Raw genomic sequence first — 23,363 nt, forward strand, 5'->3', positions numbered from 1 at the left:
AGTTACAGATGGTTGTGAGACACCACATGGGTGCTAGAAATTGAGCCAGGTCCTCTGCAAGGGCAGCCAGTGCTCATAAGCACTAAGCCATTTCTCTAGGCCCAACTTACTCAATTTTTAAAAGCTCAAAACAGTCACTGCTTTGTTCTAAGTGGCAGTAGTCATCACAATAACCATGTAACTATCCACAAGTATCACAGACATACCTGGATGGGCTCCTGCTGTTTAAATACAGGACCGAGTTCAGGTAGAATTAATTTGACATATTCTTCTTTGGTGCACTCCTCAGCAATCAGCAAAACATTAGGCAAAACAAATGGTACCATGTCAGGGTTTACAAATTCTGAGGTCAAACAGGGCAAAATCCTCTGCACAATGACACGCTGCAAGGAAAAATGAAACATTTATAAAAACAAAATGTATTTCAGAACTTCAATATTTACCCTAAAGTGTAAAGTGACCATAAAGTTCATGGCTGAAACTGAAATATTTTCTAGAGAAAAATAAAACTCTGTTGCTAGTTCCATCAAGACAAACAGCGCAGGCTCACAATCACTCCACCCTAGCAATCTCCAGCCAGTGTTCGCTGACAGCGCGTCTCCTCTTAATCCTGTTATACTTATGGTGCCTACCTCCTAACTAAAGCATTGTCCTGACTTTCTTTCTTTTTTTTTTTTTTTTTTTAAGATTTATTTATTATGTATACAGTATTCTGCTTGCAGGCCAGAACAGGGCACCAGATCTCATTATAGATGGTTGGGAGCCACCATGTGGTTGCTGGGAATTGAACTCATGACCTTTGGAAGAGCAGACAGTGCTCTTAACCTCTGAGCCATCTCTCCAGCCCTGTCCTGACTTTCTAATCGCTAAGTCATAGGTAGCAACCATACTATGTTTACTGTAAGGGCCTTGGGAGGAATGACAATATTTTTGCTTTCTGTTCTTTCTCCAGACCACCTTCAGTAAAGCGGGGGGGTGGGAGACAGACACACACACACAGGCACAGGCACACACACACACACACACACACACACACACAGACACACACACACACACACACGGACAGACAATGGCCGTGACTAGAGAAGCTTTGGAGATGACTTCAGTCAGGAACTACTAGCTTTACAACTAGTTCCTTCTCTAGCACTCACTGCTTCTGTTCCTAGGGTGGGGTCTCACTGTATAACCTGGCTAGCCTAGCACTCAGAAGTCCTCCTGCCCCTGTCTCTCAAGTGCGGGATTAAAGCAAAGGATGTGCCCCCAGACCCAGCCTCACCAACACTCTTAATACGACTTTACATTCACTGTTTAGTAAAGGACCTGGAAGGTTTGCAGCAGCGCCAATGTGTCCCTTAACTCTAAAGAGGTAGTGAGCTGCACCATGGCTGTTTTGTCCAGCCCAGGCAGCCTTAATGCGGGTAGCATCCTCAGGTTTTAAATACTATTTATTTTGCACCAGGCCTAAGCTTTGGCTTCAGTCTGCAGCAGTTAGTATCATTTACGTGCCTCAGGTAAAGCTGTCTTACTTCTTTGAAAGAGAGGTTTACGGTAAGTCCAAGTAAACATTTAACTAAAACCTCCTGACACCATGACACGGTAACAAACCTTGGGCAGCTTCGGCAGAACCTTTGGCAATCCCTTGAAGAACTGTGATTTCTGGAGATTATCTCTTTGGAATAAGGTATCAAAATATTGAAGTGTTACTGCACCAACATCATCAAAGAAAGGAATCTAAAAGTACAAGAATAAATTATTTTAATAGATAATCAGTTAAAATTACTAATATCTAAAACTACTACAAGATGAAAAGCATTCAAAAACATTCAGCAGTATTCTAAACATTACATTAAACAAAAATTACAATTAGAAAAACCCAAATAAGAAATTAATTTTTCAAGTTCAAATCAGCAGCACATGTAGATTAGCTGAGCCCTAGCATTATTTATAAAATGCTGAAAATTAAAACAGCTTCAAAGTTGGGGCTGGTAAGATGGCTCAGTGGCTAAGAGCACTGGCTGCTCTTCTAGAAGACATGAGTTAAATTCCCAGCAAAAGCATCAGGAAACTTGTGTACTCAAACACCTCCACGGACACATGCAAATGCACCATTAAAAACAAACAAATAAAATATCTAAAAATAAAGTGCCCTGAAGACATGATGAGTACTAGCTATTATGAACAACACTGTTGAGTTTTCTGGACATCCAGAGTGTCTGCCTTCTGACTGTGATTATCAGGATCTCTATTTATTTGAAATCTTAATTTTCTTCATAACTACGTACGTAAATTACTTAGCTATTTAATGCTAAAAGCTGAATTCATTCAATAGCACAGATAGCATCTAAGAACAAAACTATGCATTATAGGAGTTTCGTCTATTTTACCTTGTTTATTTTTTTATTTTATTTTTTTGTTCCATCATCTGATCAAAAACCTAGCTGTACTCACTTTTGTCATTTGATCGGCATCAGGCCTCACAGCTGGAGTCACGTTTAGCAGCATCTTCACGTGCTCACGGACCTCCTCAGGTACACTTGTAAGAGAACTGCATCCTAAACGACTCAGCTACTCAAAAGAGCAAAGACGTAAGTGAGCATGACACAGCCAGAACAGCTATGAAGCCTTTCTGCTCAGGCTGTCTGCTGCCTGCACAAATACTAACTCTTTCAGCATAACTAAAAGCGTCTTTAATACTCCGAGCATTTCCACTTCTGAAGTAAGATGGGCAGTAGTTTAGCCACTCTAGTAAACGCCAGGATAAAAGTTGTAGTAACTGTCGTAATCATTACTACAGAACCTATTTCTACTGAACTGATCTTACACAAACTTGAATGAAGTTACTCATTTCTATAAGGAATGTTGCAGCTGTGACTGCCTGCCAAGAATGCACAGACCAAGCCAGTCAGCCTCCAGCATGGGGGAGAAGGGCTGCTCCTAAGACCCACCCCTCACTGAGGAGCTCGGACAGCTGATGGCTGCCAGGTGACGATGTGGTCCCCGGCATGCCAGTGACACTCCAGTGGGTAAGCATACACTCTTGAGTGTATGGACAGTGCAAACTAAACTTGATGGATTATTAAAAATCAAACAAAAACTGTAAGTTGTGGGGGGCATTTGGGAAGATAGGGGGTGGATGTGGGAGGAGTTACAGGAAGGAAAGGGGTAAATACGACCAAATACCTTGCACGAATACATGATGTTCTTTAAAAAAAAAAAAAAAAAGCACTGTTTTTAAGAAGAATTTTCTGTCTACAGTTTAGAGAACCCAGCAGAATGTAAACCAGTGCTGATAAGCAAATACCTGATCCAGTTGCCTGCTGAAACTCTTGTAAATATCCTGCTTGTTGACTTCAAATATCGGTTTCCCTTTATTAAACACAGCATACATAACAGCACCTAAGGAGTACATGTCACTGGCTGTCTCGCAGCTCACGGAGAGGATGTACTCAGGAGCCAAGTACTCCGGATTTGGAAGACACAATGATGGTAAATTTGGGTCCCACTCTTTACAAGGAAACTTAGGCTATAAGAAGACAGAAAGGGGATGACAAGGTTAGAATCTCAAGAAACAGCAAAACATCACAGGCCACAGCTACCTTTAAATTTGTATTGACCTAGCCAGGCATGGTAGTGCACACCTTTAGTTCCAGCATGTGGGACGAGGAGGCAGGTGGATCTTTGTGAGTTTAAGGCCAGCCTGGTCCACATAGTGAGTCCCAGGACAGCCAGGGTTAGACACCCTGCTTCAAAAATTAAAAAAAAAAAAATTGTTATTAAATAAGTAAATGTATGGAAGAGCTTAGAAAATAAAAGGGGTGGGGGAAATAAGTAGAATGTATTATATGATTTATGAAATTGTCAAAGAACAAATTCAACCAAATTTCAAAGTTAATAAATATCAGCACATTATCACTGCTCCTGTCCCTGTGGTCTCTGAGGAAGACCTCACATTCTCACAGGCAGGAGCAATGCTGTTAGAGGGTCACAAAAGAAGCTTGTGTGTTTGGATTTCTAAGAAAGAAATTCCTGTTTAACTAAGTTGCTTAATTTTCTCTGGGACTCTTTTCTCAAGACATCTACAGAATTAGTCACCCGAAGAACACTGTCAGGCACAGTGGACACCAGGGTTCCTCTTTCCAGTCAGACACACTGGAGCACCATGCCTGAACCTCACACTGTGCCAGGCTACCTGACATCTTCTAGTCTGCTGCAGATACAATCATAGATTTCCATGATTTTAAAAATCCAAACATTAAAACCATCATTACCTCTTGCTCAGAAGGATTGCTTGATGACACACAAAAATCAAACCCCATTATTTTCCAGGCTCCACTTTTATTCAAAATTATGTTTTCAGGAGTGACATTTCCATGAACCATTTTCACACTGCTATGCAAAAATGACAGTCCTTCAGAAACCTGGAAATGAAAAAATTACTCTTGGAAAAAAAATGTCTTTTTATATTGAACAGAACAGCTGCTGGTTCTCCTAGTAAGAATTTTTACAAGTCAGCTGGCAATCAAACTAAGAGGGGAAATCTTGTAACAGAAACTGAAGTACAGTTATTAAGAAGTTCCTTTTTATAACAGAAAGGAGAGAGATTTCTGCTGTATAATTTATCCATTTCCAGAGCTTGAAAGTGAGAATTATCATTGAGTTAAGATAATATTTTTGTGCAGGAACACTTGATATTTAAAATGCAAGTTTTCTAAGTAGTAAGCACTATGCATACTTTTTACGTATTTAATGTCCACTTACTGTCACACTGAATTAACAAATGCTAATTTCCTATCTGTCCTGCCAAAGGCAGTGGAATGTGGCAAACAAAACAGGACACCTGTACCAGGAAGAAGTGGGATATGGCAATAATTGCTCTCTGACTTCCAAGAAACCTCTGTCCCTGGCTTTCCTCAAACTCTACTGGTCACTGCTTTTCTAGTCCCTTTTCCTGGCTCCTCATTTCTGTCCCAAGATATCTCTCGTCCTTCGCTCTCTCTCTTAAGAGCTCTCAGTGCCACAACTCAGCTGCTGACTGCGCCCACTGCTCTAAGTCCAGCCTTCCTTACTGACCACCTTCTCTGCCCCTCATTCTCTTGTAAGCATCCGGATACCAGAGAAATCCGACACTGAGTTTCTACTCCAAATTTAGTCCATTTCTCCTATAATGATTTCCCTACCAGATAACAATTATTTTGTTTTCTATTTGATAAGAACAAAAGCCTTTGAATTATTCCGATTTTGTTTGTTTTTTTAATTTAGCCAATCAGCCAGCCATAGCTGTACATGCCATTAACCCCATAGCCCTAGTACTCTGGAAACTGAGGCAGATGGATCTCTGGTGAGTTAAAGGCCAGCTTGGACTACATAAACAAATAAAATACATATGCATATGTATGCAAATCATCTTACTTTCACTTCAAAACATACCTAGAATATGATCCAGTTTTCCACCTTCCCAGCTCTGGGCCACTACTGTCTCCAGCCAGGGTCACCGTGGCAGGCACGCCTATGACACCTTTTGGCTTCTGCTCTTACCTTCCTACCGTGTATCAGTGCAGTCAACCCAGACCACTCGCTTTCCTTTCCAAACCTCCTTCCTCTCAGGGTGAAATCTGAAGCATTTCTTTGGCTTCCAAGACCTTCCCTCTATACAACTGAACCCATTAAGGTCACATAACATTAGCATTTCTAACTGTTCCCAAAAGCCATAGGTAATCATATAAGATCCCACAGCCTGGAGTAGATTATCTTCCTTTAAGGTCCTGGTCAAGGAGGCCCCCAAAATATAAGTAACTGCCATTGCTGACTGCCCACCAGAACTTAACTGTACACAACACACATCTGATCAAGGACACAGAGACATCAAGCTGGTACCTAACTGGAAGCTTCCTACCTGCTGGTCAGCTCATGAGGTACCATGCAAGCTGCTAGGGGAAAATGGTTATCAGTGGTCTCCGCTGTGGCCTGCCAACCTGCCAGAGAAGAGGTATACTGGTGCAACAGGGGCAAGTCTGCTATGGAGGTAACCTATCACTTTATGACTGGAATTGAGACCCACTCACTCCACAGGAAGAAATTCACATACTGTAAATCTGGTCAGAGGCCTAGGGCTGAGGAGGCTGTAGGCCTTCGTAGGGAAGATAATGCTGTTGTTCTGTTAAACAGCCATGACAAACCTGCCGAACTGTCTGCTAAACCACTTTGCTTATGTTCACTGATTAGTACAGCGTCAGTTTGGTCAGAAGTAGGCAAAACACCCATAATGTTAAAAAAAAAAAAAAAAGAGGAGGGAACCAGGTATAGTGGTGTTTGCCTTTAATCTCAGTACTTGGGAGGCAGAGGCAGAGGCAAGTGGATCACTGTGAGTTTGAGGCCAGCCTGCTCTATTACGCAGAGAAACCTTATCTTTAAAAAAAAAAAAAAAAAAAAAAATGAGGAGGGCCAGGATGGAGTGGGGCCCCAGGGAGAGAATAACGGAAGCTCAGGGTCAAGACACATTACAAATGTGTGGAAAATGTCGCAACTAAGCCCATTGTTACATAGTTAAGATATGCTAATAAACTTTGTAAAATTGTGCATTTTCAAAATACTATTCCCAAACATAACTTGAAAGGGTACAAAGTTTTTCAAATCCAGAAGTTTCCTTAACTTCACAAGAAACCAAGCTACATATTTCCTGTATATTTAGGCAAGTGAGTTAGTATTTTTATATTTATATACAGAGATCATGTCCCACATCCTTTAGTTAAAATGCCAGTCTTGCCAGGTGGCAGTGATAACACACACCTTTAATCCCAGTAATCAGGAGATAGAGGCAGGCAGATCTCCGTGAGTTCCAGGCCAGACTGGTCTGCAAAGCAAGTCCAGGACAGCCAAGGCCAAAACAGAGAAGCCCTGTCTTGAAAAACAAAAACAAACTAACAAACAGAAAAGCCAGTCTTGTAGCCAACACAACTAACAAACAAAGCCAGTCTTGTAGCCTGTGAACTCTAAGATGCACACTGGTGGCATGTCTGTAGATGTATATGGGGTCTGTTTTTTGTAGGCATGAGTACACGTGTGTGAAGGTGGTATTTGCATGCATGTGTGGGTTCAGAGGAGGACATCATGTACTGTACTATAGTTCTCTGCCCTATTCCACAGAGCTGGGCTCGCAGGCATGCGCACATGCAGTTTCTTAAATGAGTGCAGGGAGCCCAAACGCAGGTCCTCACGCTTGCACAGTGGGTGCTCTGATCTCAGCCTTCTCCCCAGCTTCAATTTTTTAAATTTTTATTTTAACTATCTATTAATCTTTTAAACGATTTTACAGCTTGGGAAAGCAATCTAATTGCTTACTACAAAACAGCAGCAATCAGTCTGCGTTGGTGGTATTGTGGTGAGCATAGCTGCCTTCCAAAACAACAGCAATCAAAATGGTGGTGGTACTGGCATACAGACAGACCAATGAGACAGAATGAAAAACCTAGAAATAGCCTCATGTAGTCCAAAAAAAACTGTATGGTGGCACTAAAACCATTCAATGGGGGAGGCTGGAGGTATCAGGCTTCTTAATAAACAGTGCTGAGAGAAGTAAAACCATCTACGAAAGAAGGAAGTTGGACCTCTGTGCCGCTGACAGAAATGAACTCAAGGAAGGAAATGTAGCTCAGTGGCAGAACACGTACTGAGCATGTGAAAGGCCTACACAAGGGACAATAAAACAAACAAATCGACCCCGCAAAATGGATTCAAGACCTGAGAGCAGCAAAACCTTAGGCAGCGGGGCAGTTCAGGGCATCAGCTCTTACGTTCTGGATGTACACCAAAAGCCCATGCAAGAAAGGACAAAGTACACAAGGTGATGCAGTGGGAGTTTAGTTTCTTTAAACTCAGTTATATTATGCAAATATGTTTCAGTTTGAGTCCCAAGTGTGGGATATGAGGCTGTTTTAGTTGTCCACAGCAGTATACTATTTGCCTCGTGCAGGCTCTGAGAGGGGCGTGATCTTCGCTAGCTCTGGATAGCAAATTCTGGGGACTCTGAGAGGGTATAAATATCAGAGCCAAGAAGGAGATGGGGACTCCAAGAAAAAAGAAGGCTGCTGCTGTTCCCCCCCCCCCCCCACACACACCCTGGTGCTCCTGGTTACTGTTGATACAGTTGGATGAGAAACTGGAGACACGCTGACACAAAGATTAGATTTGCCCCAAGGAACCGGAAGGCCCTAACCAGCAGGAAGCAGCTAAAGAGAACTATGCCCTCTCTTCCCACTAACCTTTCTCTCCTACCTGGTATTGGGGTGTTGGAAGGGATTGGGGAGGAAGAGGGAGGGAGAGTATAAGAAACCCAAATAAAGTACATAAAAAGTACAACAAAAGGGAACGTGCTGGTTCGTCAGGTAAAGGCGTTTGCTGCCAAACCTGAAGAGCTGAGCTCCACTCATGGAGCACCCATGGTAGGAGCACACACAGTAGGAGAGCCCACTCATGGAGCACCCATGGTAGGAGCACACACAGTAGGAGAGCCCACTCATGGAGCACACACAGTAGGAGAACCCACTCATGGAGCACACACAGTAGGAGAACCCACTCATGGAGCACACACGGTAGGAGAGCCCACTCATGGAGCACACACGGTAGGAGAGCCCACTCATGGAGCACACACGATAGGAGAGCCCACTCATGGAGCACACACGATAGGAGCACCCACTCATGGAGCACACACGGTTAGGAGAGCGCCACTCATGAGCATACACGTAGGAGAACCCACTCATGGAGCACATACGGTAGGAGAACCCACTCATGGAGCACACACGGTAGGAGAGCCCACTCATGGAGCACACACGGTAGGAGAGCCCACTCATGGAGCACATACGGTAGGAGAACCCACTCATGGAGCACAAACAGTAGGAGAACCCACTCATGGAGCACACACGGTAGGAGAGCCCACTCATGGAGCACACACGGTAGGAGAACCCACTCATGGAGCACACACGGTAGGAGAGCCCACTCATGGAGCACACACAGTAGGAGAGCCCACTCATGGAGCACACACGATAGGAGCACCCACTCATGGAGCACACACGGTAGGAGAGCCCACTCATGGAGCACACACGATAGGAGAGCCCACTCATGGAGCACACACGATAGGAGCACCCACTCATGGAGCACACACGGTAGGAGAGCCCACTCATGGAGCATACACGGTAGGAGAACCCACTCATGGAGCACACACGGTAGGAGAGCCCACTCATGGAGCACACACGGTAGGAGCACCCACTCACGGAGCACACACGGTAGGAGAGCCCACTCATGGAGCACACACGGTAGGAGCACCCACTCATGGAGCACACACAGTAGGAGAACCCACTCATGGAGCACACACAGTAGGAGAACCCACTCATGGAGCACACACGGTAGGAGAACCCACTCATGGAGCACACACGGTAGGAGAACCCACTCATGGAGCACAAACGGTAGGAGAACCCACTCATGGAGCACACACGGTAGGAGAGCCCACTCATGGAGCACACACGGTAGGAGAACCCACTCCTGGAGCACACACGGTAGGAGAGCCCACTCATGGAGCACACACAGTAGGAGAGCCCACTCATGGAGCACACACGATAGGAGCACCCACTCATGGAGCACACACGGTAGGAGAGCCCACTCATGGAGCACACACGATAGGAGCACCCACTCATGGAGCACACACGGTAGGAGAGCCCACTCATGGAGCACACACGATAGGAGAGCCCACTCATGGAGCACACACGGTAGGAGAGCCCACTCATGGAGCATACACGGTAGGAGCACCCACTCATGGAGCACACACGGTAGGAGAACCCACTCATGGAGCACACACGGTAGGAGAAACCACTCATGGAGCACACACGGTAGGAGAGCCCACTCATGGAGCACACACGGTAGGAGCACCCACTCACGGAGCACACATGGTAGGAGAAACCACTCCCACAAGTTGTCCTCTGACTTCTGCAGACACGCACTTCCCACTTGGCACATAATAATGATAAACAAAATTGTTTCTAAACATTATAATAAGTAAATTTTAGGTCAGCCTGGTCTACAAAAAGAGTCCAGAATAGCCAGGGCTCTGTGTAACAAAGAAACCTTGTCTTTAAAAGAAAAAAAAAAAAAAAAAAAAAAAAAAAAAAAAAATATATATATATATATATATATATATATATAAAATAATGTAATATTTATTTCAAAGGAACTCAGAATTTGCTAGTGAATTAGTCCACAGTGCTAAAGATATTACTCTAATAAGCAGAAAAAGGAAAATCTTAAAAATTAGGCATATATAGTCAGGTGCACTGGAGTGCTCCTGTAATCCCAGCACTCAGGGACACAGAGGCAGGCAGAATGCTGTGAGTTCAAGGCCAGCCTGATCTACAACACAAGTCCAGGACAGCCAGAGCTACACAGAGAAACCCTGTCTCGAAAAACCAAAAAAAAAAAAAAAAAAAAAAAACCTTCTCAATATATTCTATATTTCCTTAAAGATATTTATCCTTTTTTTTGTTTGTTTGTTTGTTTCTAAGACAGATTCTCTGTGTAGCCTTCACTATCCTAGAATCTCTTTCTAGACCAGGCCGGCCTCAAACTCACATCAATCTACCTGCTTCTGCCTCCTGATTGCGCCACCATGGCCAGCGATATTTTATTCTTAATAAATACCTTTATTTACATTTTTAAAGCTGTTTATGAGATTAATTTATATAATTCAAAAGAATGAAAAAAAACTTATCCAACAGCCAGTAAGTGAGACTCTCCTCATAGGTTACCAATGTTATCACTTTTGTAGACTTACAATAACTTAGCCAGGCATTGTGGTCGAGGCTAGAACAGCTTACATAGCAAGCACCAGAGCAGCCAGGGCAACATAGTTAGACCCTGGTTTGTATGTTTGTTTAGTTGAAAGTGGAGAAACCCATAAAATAAATCTTAAACCTAATGCTAAAACAACAACAAAAATTCTGAGTCATGAAAATAATTTACAAATGACTGTCAAGGGTCAAAGGCTTACATAATGTAGTCTATATGGTAGATAAATTTGAAATAGTTACAAATTGTTTTTAGAGGAAAAAACTTGTCTCGTCTTAAATATAGCTACATACCTGAAGCAAACCATACTTAGTTTCTACATCATAAAGTTTATAATCCTTAATGTCTGGAGAGATTGAAGAGGGTAGATTTTCCCAGTTACCAAGAACATTGGCTAAACTGGCAAAAACTGGTTCTGTACAAAATGCCAAGCAATCCCTGTTTCAAAAGAGAAAAAGAGTTACTATCATTTTATACATTACAAAAATTCAATACACATGAAATAGCAGATAACCTATCAAATCAATGAGAGATTCTGTGGCTGATCCCAACTTGACTATAGCATTTACATGCAAACGATGTGAGATAAATTACTTAACCTTTTAAACTAAGTACTGTGACAAATGTTAAGTCAAGAAATAAAATATTTCAATTGTGCTTTTTAAATGACTGCCTGAAAAATCAAAGAACTGACTCAAAAACGGTTTCATTAAGCCTACTATATACTTAATCTACAAGGCTGTAATTTTTCAAAATACACTCCAAGACACCTGCAGCTCTCTCACACACACCACAGGAGCAGCTCAGACACCTGCAGCTCTCTCACACACACCACAGGAGCAGCTCAGGCACCTGCAGCTCTCTCACACACACCACAGGAGCAGCTCAGACACCTGCAGCTCTCTCACACACACCACAGGAGCAGCTCAGGCACCTGCAGCTCTCTCACACACACCACAGGAGCAGCTCAGACACCTGCAGCTCTCTTACACACACCAAAGGAGCAGTTTAGGCACCTGCAGCTCTCTCACACACACCACAGGAGCAGCTCAGGCACCTGCAGCTCTCTCACACACACACCACAGGAGCAGCTCAGGCAGAAGGTCCTCATTCTTTCCTCAACCAAAAAAGCATTAGCTACTTTTTACATCATTTTGAAAGGATTCAAATTTTTTAAGTTTCCATTCCTGGGACACTGACAGTGTGTGTCCATGACATACTGAGCAACTCGAGCTGTGGAGACAGCTCTGCCCCACGCCCTGGTTCTACTGTTTGTCTTGGTGGTGCTGCACACTACCTCTCGGAGCCTCTCTGTCCACTTGTACAATGGCGCAAAGAGCCGCACTCCGGGGGTTATGGTAAGAACCAAATGAAACAATCATGGTGAACACAAGGCAGAGCGCAGTGTCTGGTGTGCCTACTCAATAAACTTAGCGCTGCTGCCATAAACTACCAAGCACTCGAGGCCCTGACCTAACTAACACTCTAGGGCTCTGGCTTTGGGCTGTACCAAGAGCCAAGGACAGGCAAGCTTCAGCACCCAGACGCCAGCTACTCAGCAGCAGCTCTGCACTCTTCCTTCCTGGCCTGTGACTATTGCCTAGCTCTCCTGCTGCCTTCACCCTAGTTCTCAATTGAAAAGAAATGCAGAATCTAAATCTGTCATCTCAATTTTAATAATATATTGAAAGCTGGATTACTGCTTACTACAATTTTCATAAACCTTACAACTAAATGTCATTAAGTAATCTCTGAACTGTGTCTCTTCCTGATAGCAAATAAATTCCTAATTTTAAGGCCAGCAAGATGGCTCAACAGGTGGAGCTTATCTTACAAGTCTATTGCCCTGGGCTCAACTCCCAGAACCCACATAATAGTGGAAAGAGAGAACTAACTCCACAAAATTGCCCTCTGATCTTCACACACACACCATGATGTGCACACACACATGTATACATCACACACCCAAGTTAATAAACTGAAAGAAGTATGTTTAAGGTCCTAAAATTCTATAATGTTTAAATTGCTGTATAAGAAACCATAGGGATAGAGAAAGTACATTGGCCCATCTCACCTCAAAAAACTTCAAATATATCATGAGCTCTAAGACAGTAGATCAAATTAAAACAAAGACATCTTCACAATAACAATAAGAGATGTGAGCATACCTCTTGGTAGGCACAACATAGCAAGACTGAGAAACAGCGCATTGGTGAGTGAGGGTACTGGCTCAGGAGCCAAGCTGCCAACTCCCAGGTTTGCCATCCCAGCCAGAGTTTAAACAGTATTCTCAGCCCTGTCTCTGTTCTGTGCAATTATGAAGCTGACATGAGTTAAGGAGTGTAAGGTATCTAACACAACTTTGCGCATGGTGAATGTCTGTGCCTTTGTCTCAGAGTCATGACTGGGGAGAGATTTCAAAGCAAGGAACTTTCACAAAGCTAGTATGTAAAACAGACAAAAGCAACTGTCCTGGCTGAGGGGAGATGCGAAGCTTGGACTCCTCTACCCACAGAACACAACTGGCTGACAGCCTAAGACCTTCTAAATAAGGCAGGAGGATGGTGGGCTGAGGAGGAGAAAATAAATAAGTTTCTAAAACTGGTAGAAAATTTTACAAGGCTAGGATATCTAAAGGACTGGTCCAGTCAAGATGCATAAGTCTTATTTTCTGATTATCTCAGCAACATTTCCTAAGCTTATCATTCAGTAAAATTGGTAGTAAAATAACTGAAGGCTACAGACCGACAGACAGGACACAAAAGGCCTGATGTCAGAACAGCACTTATATACATACAAAGGCGATCCCGAATAATCAATTAAAAAGCGGCCAGAACTTCTAAGCAAATATCTAGTAGATAGCAAGATCATCTACTTTCTTTCTTTTTCCCCTCCTTGATTTTTCAAGACAGGATCTCTCTGTGTAGCCCTGGCTGTCCTGGACTCACTTTGTAGACCAGGCTGGCCTTGAACTCACAGAGTCCACCTGCCTCTGCCTCTGCAGTGCTGAGTGTGTCCAACCATCAATTTCCAAGCAGTGCCTTATTCCACAGTCTCCTCAGATCTGCTATGACAACTAAAGGTAACTCCATACAGACTCAAGACAATTGGGGAAAGTAGTAATATTTCACTCGACATATGCAGGGACGCGCTGGTTAAGAGGCTTCCGGACTGCTCCTGCAGAGAACTCAGGTTTTGTTGCCAGCACCACATGGTAGCTCACAACCATCACCAACTCCGCTTCTAGAGCTGATACCCTCTTCTGGCCTCTGAGGGGTGCACACACGATACACATAAACTCATACAAGCAAACACACATATACATAAAAATAAATAGACACATACATACACAATAATATAAATCTTAGGGTAGCAAAGGACCCATAAGAGCTCAAAACTTACTTTTCAGAAATGTCGTTGATAGTATTTGAAACAGAACAAATAGTTACTTTCGCCTATTTATTCAGGACATTTCCTGTACAAATTTTTAAAAATTTACCTTGATTCTTCTAAAGGATGCTGGACAGTAAGAAGGCGAGGGTGTCGTAGCCGGGTTAATTGTTGGACTCCTCGTTTTAGAGAATCGATAATTTGATCCTTTTCAAATTTTTGATATTTGTCAATCAGCTTTTTATCAAAGACAAAAACAGCCACTTCCTAATTAAAAAAAAAAAAAGCACGTAGCTAATTTTATCATGAAATATATAAAAGCAGTAAAATTATGAGTATCATACAGTCTATAGACAAATAATTAAAACTAATGCTATAGAAATTTTAACAATACTGCAATAATATACCAATTGAAAAACTAAGTAAATAAAGATACGAAAATCTAAATATATTTAGAAGCATAAAGCCCTTATGAGGAGCCCACAGGAATATACCCATCTTGTTACTGTGTTATATGAAATGCACACAAACTATGTGCCATTCAGTTCCTCTATGTAGTTTTTGTGTTTGTTGTTTTTTTAAAGAGGGTTGACTCCAGTTGTTGTCCCATCCACGTACTCCGTGACTTCAGGGCCATGTCCTGGGCAGACTTTGTTCCTCTTGTGGTTTTGGGGGGGTTTTTTGTTTGTTTGTTTTTCCAAGATTTATTTATTTTATGTATTTTATGTATTTATGTATATGAGTGCTCTATCTGAATGTTTGCCTACACGCCAGAAGAGGGCATCAGATCACATTATAGATGGTTGTGAGCCACCATGTGGTTGCCGGGAATTGAACTCAGGACCTCTGGAAGATAATGCTTTAACTGCTGATCCATCTCTCCAGTCCCTCTATGCAGTATCCTTAACTCAAACAAAAATTTTTAAAGTGCTTAAAGACTCAAAATGCTGTTCATAACAACAGTTTCAAACAGCCCAGGCTATGTAGGTTAAGGGCAACTGTACTTGAAGGGTGATGGAATTATAGGCCGGCACCACCACACCCAGCCCCACAACATGACCATCCCTGGCAGAGAGGCTGTCTTTATAAAAAAGACAAAAACAAAAACCTTTACTGAGTTTCCTATTATAAGTGTCATTTTCTGCTAAAGCCCATCTGATCAATGCTACAGGCCTGATCAATGATCTGCACACTCAAGATCAATAGCATCTGTGCAAGATACAGAAAAGTCTCATTCTATCAATTTACTAGGAATACATTAGGACTAAGTAAAATGTTGTGATACAAATCGAATGCAACTCTGTCCATGTTTTTTTAAATATCTATTTTATTTGAAGTATTGAGGCTTCTACCTCTCTTCCACCAACCCTTTAACCTTGGGTATGAGAGAAAAAAAGTTAGTGGAAAGAGGGGGCACCAACACACAGCTTTACGTCTCCTGGCTGTTTAAGGTCCATGAGTTCTTCTGGGACAATACCGATCTCCATCAACAGCAAACACAGCAAGCAGTCTCATCCTAGCATCTCTCCATCTGTCTCCAAGCTGCCACAAAGTCCGTCTCTCATCTCTCCAAACTGCTACATGCCATACTTTCTCTCTCTGGGCTCTCCTATTTATCTCCCTCAGAGTCCTAGACCACACCCCTCTCTGTGCTGCACAAGGTGGGCAGTTGCCAGCTGGCAAAGACCACCCCCCACAGGAGGTAATTATCAGCTGGGGGCACACTAAAGCCCAAGCTAAAATCCCACACTTGGGATTAAAACAAAGACATATTTATGTAGCATAACTGAGTTCATAAAGAAGCCAAAAGCTCCATTACACAGCTCCTATGTCAGAAACATTTAACACCTGAGAACGTGACTAACAGAGGTTAAGGTCCAGTTTCCAGGGCCAGGGAGATGACTCGGGTTAAGGACACCTATCTCCCACTGTCAACCTGAGTCCAATCCCTGGGACCAAAGGTGGAAGGAAAGAACTATCACAAGATATCCTCCGAGTTCCACATCTGTGCCATGGCCAGTGCAACCACATTCATTCTTTGTCACCCGCCTCTCTAAGAAAATACAATTTAAAAAACATCTTTTAAGAATCCAATTTCTTGGCCAAGTGTGGTGGTACACACCTTTAATCCCAGTACTTGGGAGACAGAGGCAGACAGATCTCTGTGAGTTCAAGGCCAACTTGATCTAAAAATGTGAGTTTCAGGACAGCCAGGGCTGCACAAAGAAGCTCTGCTTCAGAAACAAAAACAAAAAACAATAAAATAAAATGAAATGTTTTAAATCATACAAGTGCAAACTGTAATACCACTCTTGCCACTTAGTCCTATCTTGACTGTGAACTCAACTTCTGGCTCTTTTATAAAAAGAAATCAAGCCCTATAGCTAAATTTGCAGGCATTTGTCTACCAAAGACTGAACAAATGAAGTGTTTCTAGAGCCAGCTGATTATTTATGGAAACAGGTAACTTTTGCAGTTATGTGAAATTACTGAGCTAAATCTTTTTGGGGGAATTACTTGATTCTTCACAAGAATCCCATCAGACATATATTAATTTATAGTCATCCCATTAAAAGAGGACATTAAAGAATGAATGTTATAAAGACTATCTACAACAAGATGACGAGTCAAGACTCAAAGTACCTAGCCTTTAATCCTAGAGCAAATATACCATTCTGTTAGCTTAGAAATAACACAGAACAGCCAGGTGGTGGTGGCACACAACTTTAATCCCAGCATGTGGAAGGGAGAAGCAGGTGGATCTCTGTAAGTTCAAAGCCAGCCTGGTATATAGAGAATTCCAAGACAGCCAAAGCCACACAGAGAAACTCTGTCTCCAAAAACCAAACACACACACACACATACACACACACACACACACACACACACACACACACGGAAATTCATGTGACACACACCTTTGGGATGGGGTCAATGAAGTTGAGTAACAGCTTTAAATTTCATATATAGGTTGCATAGCCTTTATACAGAAACAAGTGTTTGGGACCAGAGCTATCCCTGATACGACATAGGAACTTTAAAATGCATGAGCTCTCTTGAGGATGGGATGCAAATCTAAACATGCAATCCACTGTTTCACATACACTGGACACAGAGCCTCTAAATAATTTTTAAACAGTAGACACCTGTATTTTGAATGTAATGTGCTACATGAAACCAAGTATAGAATTTTCTACTTAACACATCATGTTGTCACTCAAATTGCTGGAACTGTTCAGTTTAGATTTTTAGACAAGGGTGCTCAAACTGCACTCTGTCTTACCTCTTCTGACCATTAGGAAATATAGCATAAATAGAAGGCAAAGGTCTCATATGATACTAATTAAATCTAAAAACAAATGACCTCAAAGTGCAGGAACTACCTCACTGTTCACTTGTATTCACGTGAAAAAAGTTTATTTCAGTAAGTGCTCTTCTATGACACCTTTTATAAATGCATCTAATTTAAATGTGTTTTTCACAGTGTCTTTTTAAAACACATCACATGAAATGGCTCTAGGATTCTTGCCATTTCACTGCTCTTAAAGAGGAACACTCAGTTCATGAAGAAAAAGAAACACAATTGTATCAGAAGATCCTGAATTTACTGCTCTAGGTCAAAGATGACAGAGATCACAACAGGTTATCAACTATCTTTAAAACTTTTCTGCTTCGACCAGTTAATTATAATTAATCAATTGCAACAAAATTGTGTTCTTAACTACTTCATGGCACTTAGTAACTCTGTAAACTAAAACCCTACACTCTGAAACTTTTCATCAGATTATAGCAATGTAATTGTCTATCAGATTAATCTGAAGAGCTGATGCCTAAAATTTCCTAAGTTAAACCCCTCATGCACAAAAAATTTCGGAGTTCAGATATTAGAGGTACTCAACCAGTAAAGTCTACAAATATTCTAAAACCAAAAAAAAACAAAAACAAAAACAAAAAACCCTCTAAAATCTGAAATACTTCTGGTCACAAGCACATCAAGCGGCAGAGGCTGACTGGTCAGTGCCATGCCCTCTGCTAACACTCACCATCCCACCACCCCTCCCCTGCTTCCTTGTAGTTAGGACAGCTTTCCATAGTTGAGATTTTTAGACAAGGATGCTCAAACTGTATATACACTCTATCTTACCTCTTCTGACCATTAAGAAATACAGCATAAACAGAAGGCAAAAGTCTCACATGATACATGTAACATAAAGCAATGTCACAAAATGTAGCAGTGCCTTAGACCCAAAAGATTCGCAAATGTTCACTGCGTACTGATTGCCAATAAAGACAAGCCATTAATGGAATTTTTATTATCATTTTGAATTAAAATTTTCATCTTATCAGTATACAAAGTTTCAAGCATACAGGAAAAATGAGGTGGTATTCTTCACTCCATGATTAGGCACAAGGAGCTGGGTGTGGCGGTACACACCAGTATGACAACACTGAGGGAAAAGGATCACCAGGTTGAGGTGAGCCTGGCCTAAACAACTAAACCCTGTTTCAAGAACGCAAAGACTAAAATCGCAAAACAAAAAGCTTGGCCAAGGAGTGTCTGTGGTGCGCTCACATGCAGATAAAACAAACGTAAATAAACCTTTCTTTAAAGTGAAAATTCCAGAAGTTCTATCCCATTGTTTACTCACTGTATACATTAAAAGTACTGTTCCCAGTGACTAGAATAGGCCCTAGGGTGGAACCCAATGCTATTATCCAGCTAAGTGGAGCATACATTAATGACTTATTGCTATACCTACAGATCAAAGCATCTTAGCCCTCAGCAGAGAAACACCTCTTTGCAGTGGATGGCAGTTAACAGAGACCTCAACTGGTCAGCATAGAGTGTAGGGACTGGAGTGCTCAGTCATAAATGTGACAAACATGTCACACCTTCCCTCCCACGGCTCATGGAGCTTGGAGGAAAAAGAGGTGGAAAGACGGTAAGAACCAGAGGTGGTTGGTAACATGGAGGAAAGTGTTTTCCAGACACAGCAGGGCAGCTGCACATAGGAGTTCACAGCAACCAAGACAGCACACAAGACCTAGCAAGCTCCGGCCAACAAAACCATAGGCTGGAGAGGAGAAGGTGGGCTCCTCGGCCACCTGCATGTGACAGCTGCTGGGAGAGGATGACTGGGTGTTCTTTAACAGTGACTCCTGGTGGGTCAGCCACATGCCATCTAGCTGGGACATACAAACTGGGCTGGATGGGGAAAGAAAAAGAAGCAATCTCAAAGTCAGGTGGGCGGGATGGAGAGAATGGTGAGGGAGGAGCTGAGGACGAGGGGGAGCATGCTCAAAACACACTGTCTAAAATTCCCAAAGAAACAAAGGGAAAAAGTGCTCGGTTTTTTGTTTGTTTGCTTTAAGGGTTTTGGGGGGAGCGGCTTTTTTTTTCCTTTTTTTTTTTTTGGTTGGTTGATTGGTTGGTTTTGTTTGATTGTTTGTTTGTTAGTTTTTTGAGACAGAGTTTGTCTGTGTTATCTTGGCTGCCCTAAACTCACTTCGTAGACCAGGCTGGCCTCAAACTCACAGTGACCCACCTGCCTCGGAGTGCTGAGATTAAAGGCAGGTGACACCTTTTTTCTTTTTCTTTTTGTTTTTTTTTTTTTTTCAAGACAGGGTTTCTTTGTGTAGCCTTGGCTGTCCTGGACTTACTTTGTAGACCAGGCTGGCCTCGAACTCACAGAGATTCACCTGTCGTGGCATCCCGAGGGCTGGGATTGCAGGCATACACCACCAAACCCAACATAAAAGTGCTGTTTTCTTACTAACCTAACTTTAAATTTTAAAAAAACTATAAAATTATTGAAATGGCCAGCTGTGGTAATGCAAGTAAAACAAGAGTCCCTAAAAGGCAGAGGCAGAAAGACCTATTTACAACTTTTAAAAGCTACTTTGCTTACTGTAAATGTGAAGTCTACTGAAAATAAAAGTTTGAGAAATAAAACCCAAATTATATAATGAAGTGTGCAGTTCTCTCAGAGCCACCAGAGATGTCTGTTCAAACTCAGCCGTTCTTTATGAGCTGTTCTGTGGATCCCTGCGACTCATCAGTGAATACTGCAAAGTAACAATTACACTCTTCTTTTTTCTTCTGACTTTTAGCTAACAGTTCTTCAAAACAATAAACTAAAATTCAAGTATTATTTATACTAAGTTAATAGGTCTTAAGATGGGCATGGGGAGACTGCGAAGAGGATCTGTGAGGTTGTGCCCCATCTGGATACACAATAAGTTCCAGACCAGCGTGGGCTCCAGTAGGTTTCAGAAGTTGAAAAGGATTGGAGAGAGACGGGTTAGTGGTTAAAGGTATTTGCCATGCAGATCTGATGATCTGAGTTTGATTCCTGGATCCCACGGTAGAAAGAGACCAGCTTCCAAAAGTTGTCCTCTGAGCTGGGCATGGTGGCACATGCCTTTAATCCCAGGTAGAGGCAGGCGGATCGCTGTGAGTTCGAGGCCAGCCTGGTCTGCAGAGTGAGTCCAGGACAGCCAAGACTACACAGAGAGACCCTGTCTCAGAAAAAAAAAAATACAAAAACAAAACAAAAAATAAAAGTTGTCCTCTGACTCCTTACGTATTATCATGGTAAACACATTCTCTCTCCCCTTCTCTGTCTCTCCCCCACCGGCCCCCCCTCTCTCCCCCACCTGCCCCCTCCCCTCTCGTGTGCGCGCACACAATCTCTCTCTCTCTAAACAACAATCAAAACCACTAGGGCTCAGTGGTAGAGCACTTTCCTGGCACGCAGTTGCCAGCCATCCTTAGGTTTAATTCGCATTGTTTTAAAAAAAAAAAAGGTAGAGAGATTGCTTTAAAGGTGGGGGCTGGAGAGATGGCCAAGTGACTAAGAGCACTGTCTGTTCTTCCAGAGGTTCTAAGATCAATTCCTAGCACCCCTATGGTGGTTCACAACTATCTACACAGAAGTCTGCTGCCCTCTTCTGGCACACAGGCAGACATGCATATACAGCACTCATATACATAAAATAAATAATTTTTAACAAAATGTAATAGAATATACCCATAAAATTTACTAATCTATAATCATTTTCTTTTGTGATCATTTTTATCTAAGTGACTTGATTGGTACATTAAGCCTTATAAAAGTTTCATTTTTTAAACTTTTAATTATATTTAGTCATTATAAATGAGTTATGCCTTTGTATATACAATATAAACAAGCCTTACCCACAAATATTGGCATATGTATAATACATGAATACTCTGCAGTAATGAAAGTACTGTTTATAATCCTAGACTTAGCAGATGGAATAAAATACAGACAAGAAAAGGTTTATTATGTGACAACTACTCTATGTGTCAAGCTACTCTAGAATGGGTTAGATTAGAGATGGAAAGAAGCTCAGGGTAATCCTCAGCCATACACAGAGTTACAGGCTAACATCACCCCATGAGACTCTACCAGATGGATGGATGGATGAACAGACAGGAGAGATAGACACACAGACAGATGACAGAACAACAGACAGACAAAAAGCAAGCTCAGGGTAATCCTCAGCCACATAGGGAATTACAAGCTAGCCCCACTACAGGAGACCTTATCTCAGGTAGACAGGTAGATAGATGATTGATAGATAGATAGATAGATAGATAGATAGACAGACACACAGATAGATAATAGGTGATAGATATTCAGGTGATAAATAACAGATAGGTGGTAGATAGATATAGATGATAGATAATAGATAGGTGATGGATAATAGATAGATAGATAGATAGATAGATAGATAGATAGATAGATAGATATAGACAGATAGATGATAGATAATGGATGGATAGATAGACAGACAGAAAGACAGACAGTTTAGCTAAACAAGATATATCTAGCTTTGTTACCCCTAAAGAAAGAAAACAGCTATACAGCCATCTAACTAGAAGTTCTAGGAATCTACTTCCTGAAGCACTGTGGGGGTGAAGAGCAATAAACATGACTCAAAGTCAAGCTCACTGCCCTATTTGAAAAAAATCATAAAGATAACTTTTCAAAATGTTTCTTCTACCTGAAAGTATAGAGCTGGGTGAGTGGATAAAAGCATTTGCTGCCAAGTCTGATGACCTGAGTGCCACATAGTAGGGAGGACGATTCCTACCAGCTGTCCTGATTCCACATGTGAGGGTGTGGGTGTGTGTGGGTATACACACAAAAACACATGTACATGCACACAAAATTAATGTAATTTTTAAATGTTAATAGAGGTTAGGTATTTAAATAAAACAAAAACTGCATCATGTTTTAATTACTTAAATTAGCAGCCTTACAAGTTAAAACCCTAACATATAAAGCAAGAGCATACCAATTTTTAAAGGATATAAGTATGCATATGTATGGTAAATATCTCTTATTATATAGTTTAGCCAAAAAAAAATCTCATTTTTGATTATGTTTTTGTAAAATACAATTCAAAGATCAGAAAGCCCAATGAGATTTTTTTTAAGGAGTAAGTATTCAGAAAACCTCTCAATAAGATGTTTAAAAAAGTACCTATATTCAAATAATCATTTTTCTTAAGATTTATTTATTTATTTACTATGTATACAGTGTTCTGTCTGCATGCACACCTGCATGCCAGAAGAGGGCACCAGATCACATTATAGCTAGTTGTGAGGCACCATGTGGTTGTTGGGAATTGAACTCAGGACCTCTGGAAGAGCAGCCAGTGCTCTTACCCTCTGAGACACCTCTTCAGTCCCCCGATAATCATCTTAAACCTAAACATGAGACTCTAGAGAAAGACTCAGTTACCGAACTATACAGACACTCAGTGAGATGAGCACTATGTATGTCTGCAATTACATAGTATTCTAGAAGTTTAGGAGGTGAGAAGGAAATATTTCGCCGAAATTTCAAAACATAAACAGATCCTCCGCACAAATATCTGAACCTAAGAAGAGTAACTGTGACATCGTTGGTAGGGATGCCGAGAAACTAACAGCTGCTGAAAGTGGATCAGCTTCCATCTTGTACCATACACGGATCCAAGCACGGAAAAGGCTGGTGCAGGACAGACAGAGCAGTGTAGGGCTCCACGGTGATGCCTCACGTCCGTCCTGGAGCACCCCTAGCAGTTCTTAGGTAAAGAAAGGCCGCAAGCCCCACATGACAGCAAGTGCC

The 23,363-nt window shown here is 41.9% G+C and overlaps 1 protein-coding gene across 2 annotated transcripts in view; it reads right to left on the bottom strand.

The window, feature by feature from the left end:
* The window catches only part of Scyl2 (SCY1 like pseudokinase 2), a 55,596-nt gene that overhangs the window by 18,656 nt on the left and 13,577 nt on the right, over positions 1-23,363 (bottom strand). For both annotated transcript variants that reach the window (XM_051139828.1, XM_051139827.1), the window contains exons 3-9: positions 14,330-14,487; positions 11,124-11,268; positions 4,269-4,418; positions 3,302-3,523; positions 2,449-2,565; positions 1,606-1,731; positions 207-383 (exon numbers count right to left, since the gene is read on the bottom strand). In XM_051139828.1, the coding sequence (XP_050995785.1) occupies positions 207-383; positions 1,606-1,731; positions 2,449-2,565; positions 3,302-3,523; positions 4,269-4,418; positions 11,124-11,268; positions 14,330-14,487 (1,095 nt within the window). The remainder of the gene's footprint in view (positions 1-206; positions 384-1,605; positions 1,732-2,448; positions 2,566-3,301; positions 3,524-4,268; positions 4,419-11,123; positions 11,269-14,329; positions 14,488-23,363) is intronic.

Source organism: Acomys russatus, chromosome 31 (assembly GCF_903995435.1).
Source record: "Acomys russatus chromosome 31, mAcoRus1.1, whole genome shotgun sequence".
Taxonomy (NCBI): domain Eukaryota; kingdom Metazoa; phylum Chordata; class Mammalia; order Rodentia; family Muridae; genus Acomys; species Acomys russatus.